Source organism: Emys orbicularis, chromosome 1 (genome assembly GCF_028017835.1).
Source record: "Emys orbicularis isolate rEmyOrb1 chromosome 1, rEmyOrb1.hap1, whole genome shotgun sequence".
Lineage (NCBI taxonomy): Eukaryota > Metazoa > Chordata > Testudines > Emydidae > Emys > Emys orbicularis.
Window position 1 is genome coordinate 309297787 of NC_088683.1, and position 10446 is coordinate 309308232.

Genomic DNA, 10446 nt, shown 5'->3' on the forward strand with positions numbered 1-10446 from the left:
AGGAAAGGTATAAAAATGAAAAGTAATATATAGAGCAGGGGTTCTCAATCTTTTTCTTTCTGACCCCCCCCCCCCCCCCAACATCCTAGGAAAACTTCACAGCCCACCTGTGTCACAATAACGGGTTTTCTGCATATAAAAGCCAGGGCCGGCGTTGGGGGGGGTAGCAAGCAGGCCAATTGCATGCGGGGGCTCATGCCACAGGACTCTCCGCAAAGCTAAGTTGCTCAGGCTTCGGCTTCAGCTTCGGCTGGCAGAGCTCAGGCCCCGGGCTTCAACCCCATGTGGCAGGGCTTCGGCTTTCTGCTCTGGGCCCCAGTGAGTCTAATGCTGGCCCTGCTTGGGGGCCCCCCTGAAACCTGCTCACGCCCCACCCCACCCCCAGGGCCTCGTACCCCTGCTTTGAGAACCACTGATCTATAGTATATAAAACTGTAAAAAGTATTTGAGAGGTTTTTGTTTAAAACTATTTTAGTCCTCTTTGTTGTAATGATTATTTAAATTTCAAAATACTTGACTCCAATTATTTACGTGGAAAACATGAGATTCATTTTCTTATTTGGAATCTCTAAGAAGCTACACGTTGCAACGTCTTCAGAATATTTCAGTTTTTCTGAAATCTTATGTCTACAAATGCGGGGAAGAAACAGAAGGAGCAGAGAATAGCACTTGCCACATTGCAAAATTTCATTCACTCTCCATTTTTTGCTGGTAAATATAGCTGGGTCCTGAACGTTAACATCTGCAAATCAAATCAAATCACTTTATGATGTGCCTACCTGATACAGTGGCCACAGTCACTCCCTTAGTAACAGACACTTGTATTTTAATTGCCTTGAAGTTGTCGATTAGCCTAGATTAGTCCAATTCACACAATAGCCTTGACTTTAAGGCAACTAATGTCAAAGAAAATAGAGATATGTTTAAGTGCCAAGTTCATACTGAATCCTCCTGTTGTTGCTTCCTGTCATTTTCCTGTTTTTCCTTCACCCCAGCTAAATCACCCATCTTGTTCCATGGCTAGAAGATTACTCTGAGTATAGCATTTGCAATTGTGGCTACAACTTTGTCTTATCGTCTTCACTGCTGGTAGCTGTGTGGCGCAGCCTACTGGCTCGGACTCTCTCCTCTCTATATTGTTACATTTTGCCTCATTTTTGATTGAAAGAAGGTTGTTCCTTCCTTTGACATAAATTTGAAAATAAGTCAAAATTATATCCGTCTTTTTAAATTAAGATTAATTTAAATTTAGAATGTGGTTAGCCTAGCTGCAATAATTAGCGGTCTCACTCATTCCACTGAGTTTATTAGAAGCAGAAGCAGACCTTAGATCCTGGGTCATTCATCAGGGCGTGTGTGTTGTTGTGGGAAGACCCATCCATGACCAAAGCAGAAATCGGTGGTCCTTCCTCTGTATTGACTGACAGTTTCTGCAGAGACCGTCACTGGTGTTGGAAATGTAGTGCCCAACTCCATCTCTCTCACACTGTTTTTGCATTGACATAACTTCATTGACTTCAAAGGAGATACTACTGAGAGATGAATCATACCCTGTGTTGAAGTTAGTGGAGTTACACTGGTGTTACGCCAGTTTAAGATGGAGAGAACTCACTTCCAAAAGTGGGAAAGATGTTTGAAGAATCTGTCAGTTGCCTAAAGTCTTACTGTAGTCATGGGCGAGTTCCTCCATAGCTGAAGTCTAGTGCCTAGAAATGCTGAATTCTATAAAAGTTTTGCAATAGTGTTATATAATATAGTGAGTTTCTCTCATCTGATTGTTTGACAGCTGTAAGATAAGTGCATTCCTTGTGTCTTAGAGGTAGCACTTGTAGGCGTGGTGGGACAGAGGAGAAGAGGAGGAGGAGGAAGTGGCCAAGTTTCAGGGAGAATGATTGAATGTGGGTAATTCGGAGGGTTGGGATCTGATCTAAAGCCCATTGAAGTCTTTGGAAAGGCTCCTACTGAGTTCCTTGGAGTTTGGATAATGGTCTTAGTAAGATTTGATTCTTCTCTTAAAAAAAAAAGTTACAGAATGTTGTTGAGCTGTGATTTGAAAAGAACAGGGATTCAGAAAAGGATTTGGGTGTGCAGCGGTAGGAAGGTTGTGCTAGTAAGTGGGAGCAATGTAAAAACCTGGAATGTAAAGCTCAGCACTTAGACTCTTTATTGAGGTGAACAAGAGAATTGAGTTAGTTATGAAAACGATGAGGTGAAAGGAAAGTGTTCTTTGTATAGGATGCTACAGGATCCAATATCTGTTCTGGGATATTTGTCAAAACACATAACCCTTGTGTTTGTTTATTGGTTTGTTCTTTATAACTTCGCATTGTCCATTGTTTTCTTGTTGGTAATGTAGAAGCCTTCAAGCATGTGAAAGAGATAAGGGAACTAAGCAAGAGCTTAGGGACAGGGAGATGTATTATGGGGAAAGTGAACATGCTGGTTACAAAGTACTGTCTTCCTTTGTATGACCTATTTATGCTTTAAAAACTAGAAATTAAACCTAGTGTCTGCTTTTTTATGGGTCCTTAAAAAACTTCCTTTATTTGAGAATAGAGCTCATAGGTACTGGTTTTATACTCAACTAGAATATTATATTAGATTTTGGAGTGGTTAATTCATTTTCTTTAAAGAGAAAGCAAAGTGATATTGGGGAGGTTTTTATGGTTTAAAATGGATGACTGAACTCATTTACTCATTGTAATTACTCTTTGTGATTAATTGTAAGACAATCAACACTGTAGCCATGAAAAATCAATAGGTAAAACAAAAGCTCTGACTGATATAGGTGGCTAGAGATGAACAGTGAGTAAGTTTTGCAATAAAAATCTTTTAAGTGTGAGGTATAAATCTCTTTAAACTGAACTGTGTTTGATACAGATTTGGCTTCAATAGAAGCGATTTGGGACAAACATATCATTTTACGAATGCATTCAAACTTACAAATACCAGCTGTTAATTTTTTTAGTGATGTCCCTTAGTCTCTTATCAAAGGCTTGTAACTGTTTTTCTTTGGTTTTCGAATATTCAGTTCAGTGTCCAATAATTTAATATACAGTAATTTCATATCTGAAAATGTAAGGATAATGAAATGATCAATATTCAGACAGGAAACTCATACATACCACCTTTTCGTTGGGTTTTCTTAGCCCAATCCCTATCTGGTGAGGGGAGGGCCGTATCCAGTGGGAGTAGAAAAAACTTTTAAAACAATTTCATCTGATTTTAAAACATATTCAGTATAGAATGTAAAGACTTCTTTATCTGAAAATAACAGATCAGAATATTTTATTCTAAAACCGATGACATTATGAGCAGGTGTGTCTTGAGACATTAGATTGACCACAGTTCCTTAACTATTAGACATGTTTGAATAAACCTTATATTACCAGAAGTGAAGAAAACCTTTGTTTTTGTCTTGTGTTTGAAACTGAAAACATTTTTATCATTTAGTTAGTCCACTACCAATCATACATCAGGTTACACGACAGTTTCCATCTAAAGGAAGAACTTTAAGCCTTACAAGGTCTCTGTACATCTCTCCAGAAAGAAATGTCCTTTAATGAAGAAGCAGAAGTTAATGACAGTCTTGCCTGACCCTTTGAGAGTCTGCAGTACCTCACAGTCACACAAGATTGGCCCCACTGAGATTGTTTGTATGATTTCAGTTAAGTCCTTTTCACTCTAGTCAGAGATACTCACAACATTAATACGCGCCAGGACTGTTGACTAGATATACTGTGCTTCATTACAGCAGTGAATTCAGTGATGAATTATAGTGTCAAAAGCTAACACATTGAAGAGAAGACAATAGCCAAAATGGTGGAAAGCCACAGACTCCATATGTAATATAAACCAGCTTGAGCAGACTGCCAGAACCTTGCAGCACCTTCGCTGTAGGACATGGGGCATATCTGTACCACAGACACACTCAGCCCCACAATCTTGAAGCCTACATTTCTCAAATAATTTCAAGTGAATTTGATAAGAGAAACCAAAATATGGTATGCTCATAGATACAGAGGTATAACCACATGTCACAAGTAAGATACAAGTTACAAGTCAAAAATACTTGCACTTTTACATTTAAAGATCAATTATAGTGCTGGTGGCAGATGTAATAATTTTGAACAAATTCTGGATCTCCCTTTTTGTCCTATATTTGACACGTAAAATGCAGAGTTTGATTTTTATCTTGTTTTAAACTAGGCTACTAAATGTATTTATATTAGGGTATTTATGGCCTGTAGATGCCCAGCCTTGTGCCATGATTAATCAACCTCAAGCTAAGCCTAGTCTGGTTGAGACACAACTTGGACAGAAGGCCTCTAAGGAAAAACCTCTGTGTTACCTGAAGTTGTGTTGTGATACTTTTTTCCTCTGAGACATTATAGAACCCAGGCCTAGAGTATTTTATTACTTTTGGAGCTGCTATTTTGATTATATAATTGAGGTCCTGACCTCTTGTGTTCATTAACCATCTGGTGGCATTTTCTCTAAGAGTTCAGGCCAAATTCCACACATGAGATTATTAAGGAAAGTAAGTGGTTTTAGAGTGAGAGGGCGTACTGTCATGGATTGGAAGCAGGCTATGACAGAAAAGGAAGGGTAGGAATAAATGGTCAGTGTTCATCGTGTCCAGAAGTTAATAGTGGGGTGCCACACAGACCCATACTAGGACCTGTGTGGTGTAATATATTTATCAGTTTGTGTGGTTTAATATATTTATCAGTTATCTGGGAATGAACAGTGAGGTGGCAAAATTTGCAAATGATACAGAATTATTTAGGCTACTCAAGGCTAGAGATGTCCATGAGGAACTTCAGAGGGACCTATCCAAGCTAGGTAAAGCACAATGGCAGATGAAGTTCTCATGGTTAACAAGATATGGGCCATGTGCATTAGAAGAAATATTTTCAGCCATTTAGACAAATTATTGGGTTCTAACTGAACTGTGACTTGGGAAAAAATCCAGTTATCACTGGGAAAAAAATTTTAAATAAAGGAAACAAAATTTAGACTGCATAAGTAATGGGATAGAAAATATTACATCATTATTATATAATGTATGCCATATTCTATTCAGGATTAGGGAAGGGGAAAGACTACCATAAAAAGAGAGATTGAAAAGATTGGGACTGTTTAATTTAAAGAGGTGATGAATATGGCGAGAGACGGCAGAGGTAGACACAATAATGCATGGTATAGAAAGATAAATCAGATGCTCCTTTTTACCTTATCTCACATTCTAAAAGAAAGAGGACATTCAAAAAAAATTGAACATTTAAAGCTAATAAAAGGAAATCATTTTTTGCATAATTAACCTATAGAACTCATTGCCATTAGATATCAGAGTTTAGCAGGATGATAAACAGAATTAGATGTTTCTATGAATGGGAATATCCACAATTGTATTAGCGAAAACATTATTTTAGAAAACATACCAGCCACTAACAGATGGAGATTAGGAATAAACTTCCCCTTTGGCAGGCTATTCCATAATGGTTCAATCTGGGGTTTCTTGCACCTCCTTCTGAAAGATCTGGTATTATCTACCATTAGAGTCAAAATAATAGACTAAAAGTTTGTTTGTTCTGATGGTAGCGCTGGTAGGTTTCACCTCTGACAGTGGCTGCTCCATTCCATTGATGGATGAAGTGATCCCTTTGTACATCAAAGTAAATTTGTAAAGAACTTTGCAGTCATTTGGAAAATCATTCCATTAAATGTAAAATGTTGTTCATGTTTCAATCTGTTGATTGTAATCACTGCTGTTCAAGGTTTATATTCCAGGGTGAAAACCTGACACTATTGAATTCAGTGGCAAAACTCCCTTTGATTTCAGTAGGGTTGGGATTTCACCCCAGGAATTTTTTTAAAAAGTAATGGGCATATGTCACAGTATCTCACTATTGCCTGTAATGTTGGTGTTTTTACAGTGATTACATGCTAAATGAATGTACCATCAGACTTATTCCTGAAAACTAACTGCGAATCTTAATGGTGTTAAAATGTTTTGGGTTTTTTTAAATGTAAGAATAAGATGGTTTCCTGTTGTCCCTAGAGTCACCCAGAACACTTAAAAATCTCAAACTAGGCCAAGTATGCCATCAGCAAAACAAGAGAATTATTTCTGTAAGAGGCATAGAAAGTTTTTTAATTAAATGATTCCTGATTGTTGTGATAACTGCTTTCTAGCTGCATTTGCATAAAGCAAGATTTTGCAATAAGAGCTAGGTGGTCTAATCTTTACTCTTTTGTTTTTTCTTCTAGGAGAAGCTCTGCCTACCACATCACATCCTAGAAGAAAAGGGCTTGGTAAAAGTGAGCATAACAGTTCAAGCATTACTAGATGTAACCACAATGAAGCAAGCTTTATTCACATGAAACTACTATTTCTGCTGTAATCAGCTCCAATGTGCCATAAAAGTATCAAAACACTGCTCATCTTTTCAAACTGCATTGAAAAATATCCTTCTGCTCCAAAAGAGTATTCCTACATTTCTGAACTGAAATCACCTTTCAGACTATCTGTATATATTGAACTGCAAACTAATAATCATTTTATAAAGCAAACTGGCATTTCACTGCTTTTATAGCTCAATTTGTACAGCACCCATTAAAACAGCCACCTCTCTGCCACTTACATAAGTGTGGAGTACAGCTGCCTTGCAGCAAAATATGTTCATCTTATTAAAGCAAGAGCATCTTCTTCTTTTTTTTATCTGAATTTTAACATGTTTTGTTTTTTTGCAGTTGCTTCAGGCCATTGCCTTTTAAAAATATTCAGACAAAATATTTATATAAATATTATTTATTAGTGAGTTGTTATTCATCCTTTGGATGCAAAATATAAATTAGGAAACTGTATTTTATTACTGCTTTTTTGTGGTTAAACACTTTATTTTAATATAAATATTTAGTTATTTTTTATTCTACTTGGTGTGCAGTAATTCTAGATCTCCATAATCGTATTTTCTAATATGTATGATAAACAGTAAACAAAAATAGGTGCTTTAATGAAAAGAACTGTTAGCTGGGATGGCATTCTTTATTTTGGGGTTTGTGGAAGATTAATATAGTTTCTCTGCATTCCAGTTAGTTTCCAACATTCCAGCAGCACTTCCCTCCACCCCCATTAGATGAAATTGGTTGAACTAAAGAGAAGCACACCTTTTTATTTGTATATAGCTGTTATTAAAAAAAAAAAAAAAAAGAAAGATTAAACTTGAAAACATAAATGTGAACAAATATTTTTGATTGATACTTATTTTACTATGCACAAGACATTAAACTTTTATTACAACAAAATAACTGATGTGCATTAGCATCACGTGTCTTGAAATATAATTTTGCACTGTACTTGGGTAATCTTAAAAGGATACAGCACTACGGAACAAATAAAAAATAGCACAAGAAAGGTGAAAATAGAAAGTTTTCTAGATAGTCAAATATATGTTTGTTTTTTTTTAAAAAGAGAAAATATAATTTCATTACAGTTGTTTTAGGCAGTTGTAAAGACCTGATCCTTCAAATATGGACTGCAGGTTGCAGGGCTTACTACTGTGAGCGGTCTCATTGTAGTTAATGTACTTCCGTGGGATTTCTCATCTTACTACGCACACTGCCCTGTAGTGAGTGTTTGCGGGATCAGACCCCTTGTCCCAATTCAGCAGTAGGAAATAAAGTTTTTTTCGTTACTTTTAATCTCAAAAGGAGGTTTTAAAGCTTAATTTATTGTTCAGTCATTGTCAGACAAGTATTTTAGGTAGAAAAGTTCTAGCACAGTGATTTTCACAACCTTTTGAACATCCATTTTTTGGTATGGAAATCTAGTGATGTAAGTAATTTAGGCAAACAAGACAGGGATGTAGCATGTGGTAAAAAGGATGGCTGTTAGGGGTCCATATTACATTTAAGGAAGGAGAGTTTGAAATGCATTACAGCAAAAGTGAGACAATGTAGAGGGCAAATTAAATAGAGAAAGAGGCTATGGAGAGAGAAAAAACAACCTGTTTGAAAGAATGTTGACACTTGTCACAATATTGCATAATCTAGGCAGAGTGATATGCGTGTTCACACAGAAAGACACTGCATTTAAAAAATCACCAGTATTCCAATGACTTAATTTTTAATCCTGAATATATACAGTGTTTGAATGCAGACCTTGTATTTTTGACATCACAGATTATGGTACACATTGACAACAATCTGTTGGGGGCGGGGAAGTGTGAACTCAAAGGCAATATAATGACACATACAGTATGCATGGAATATTCAGTTATTCCAACCAAAGCAAAAGCTTTTGTTCTATAGAGGGAACATTGACTTACATTGCAATTTTGACTGGCAGCTAGCATATGGTTTCCTATAAAATGTATTGTGCACTTTAACACTAAATTAAAATGTATTTTAATATTTTACAGAGCTGCACAAATACCTGTTTTGTCAAATAGCATGAACAATGTAAAGAAAATAGGTTTTCAACTCAGAGTATATCAAACTTTAAAAGCATTCAAAAATTGACTATATAAATAGGAATATTGATTGCTGCATCGAGGGGTAAAATGCAGGTTCCTGAGTATGTTTTTTACAATGTATATATGGCAACATGAAGCTTTGTAATTATTATTTTGACAAATCCTGTTTTTTTCATCATTAAAATTTGTTTTTCTCCTAGTAGTGACTTTCAGTATTTGCTTAAAGTTGGCTGTAAATAGCGCTAAATATTTTGTAATATGGCTTTTTTTATGCAATCTTAACCTGTATGGCTAAAAAGAGAATTTCATGAATCTTTGTACACTTTATATGTGCAATAAAAAATGCATGGCCTCCTAACAATACCATAAACAGTGAACATTGTGTATATAGTGCAAACTTTACTGTAGCTGCAATTAAATCATTTTATTTGTATTCATTTACTATCCTGTGACTGAGAATTTGTACAATAAATCTATAGTTCTTGGAGGAAATCAGAAGCAAGTAAAAGAAGCAAAATGCCTTTTTAGAAACCAAAGTTCAAGCCAGACCTAACTAAAGGCCCGTTGCTCTTTCAGAATCTGTTTCTCCAGACAAGTTGCTAGAAACCCCCCCAATACACACATGCAAATAGACAGTTGTAATGTTTGGGTTGTTCTGGGTGTGTTCTTATAGCATAGCTGTATTTCACTGTAAAAGCTTTCTTTGATGCATTCTGTGCTGAGAGAACAGCAAAATCTATGTAGCTATCTTACTTCTCTGCTTAAATCAGTCAACACCTTAACTGGATTATTTTATGATCCTCCTCCAGTTTCTAGTTTATTTGCCCACAGTTTGGGGCAGTAGAGCTGTGGGGAAAAAATACAGGAATCTATCTCTGTGGGATTAAAGGCAGAAACGTATTTGATTGTGATTACAGATCTGCAACTACCCACTAAAAAGAAAGTGTATGATCAGGAAAATAATTTTACCTTTTGTCCTCCAAATTCAAATAGCCTCTACAGCTGCATATGTTTTATTGTAGCATGTGTGTTGCTCTGTACAGCAGGGTAAAACAGGTCTCTTTCCTGAAGACTTTACAATCCACGGCCTGAGGCCCTAAAACTACCCTGAGTAGTGCCCTTGATTTTGGTGGTAAGCACTGGGCTCTAAATTGGACAGACAAGACAGTGAATATTGACACCACAGTCAGTGGCTAGAGAAAGGAGACGAGGATGTAAACAATAGGAAGGCAGGATTCCAGGAAAGCAGAATGTCTCCATTGTTCTACAAACAGGGACAAAGGTACGGAGTAATGTGTTACAGCAGCTGCATTAACGAGAAATGGGCAGTGTATAAGCCTGGAGGCCTGCAGAGGTGAATTTCTATGGGATCAGTCTTAAAGATAAACAACCTTTTTGCTGAACTAGCTATTCAGCTTTGTTGCTGAATCAAGGATTCTGTATTTCTGCTGCAGGAGTTGATGGCATCACAAATGGTAGAGCCACAGTGCTATTTGTCACGTCAGTTATTGCAAGGTAACCAAATCTTGGCAGGAAGAAGCGAGGTCAGCGTGAAGAATGGTCAGTTTCAGTGGTATCCAATGAGATGGTATGAGAGGTATCCAATTCCCCAAAACCTGCCTTCCCAATGACTTCAACTGGTAGCCAAAGGAGCAAGACATTTTATTGCTGTCATGGAGCTGGGACTTGTGTATGAATCCAGCTTCTTTCAGAGTTAATTTTATAAAACCTCCTCCACTGTGCAGTGCTCTAAAACAATACCTCATAGGAACGAGCCCCTTTAAAACGTCGTCATTCACTTGCACTGCCTCTGAAAATCAGCTCTAAAAGAAAGTATCAGACTCATCACTGCTGCTGCTAAGTTTTGTCAGCAAAGCAAACTTGCTCTAGGATAGTAAGTGATTCCGCATTCTTAATAGAAAAGGCAACAGGTATTTTCTGTATCCAAACTTGTATATGGGCTGGT

At 36.9% G+C, this 10446-nt stretch overlaps 1 protein-coding gene across 1 annotated transcript in view; it reads left to right on the forward strand.

Annotated features, from left to right (window-relative positions):
- LRCH1 (leucine rich repeats and calponin homology domain containing 1) overlaps positions 1-7193 on the forward strand; it is a 248329-nt gene extending 241136 nt beyond the window's left edge. The window contains exon 20 of the mRNA XM_065402085.1: positions 6274-7193. Coding sequence (XP_065258157.1) covers positions 6274-6387 — 114 coding nt within the window. The 3' untranslated portion in view covers positions 6388-7193. The remainder of the gene's footprint in view (positions 1-6273) is intronic.
- The last annotated feature ends 3253 nt before the right edge of the window (positions 7194-10446 follow it).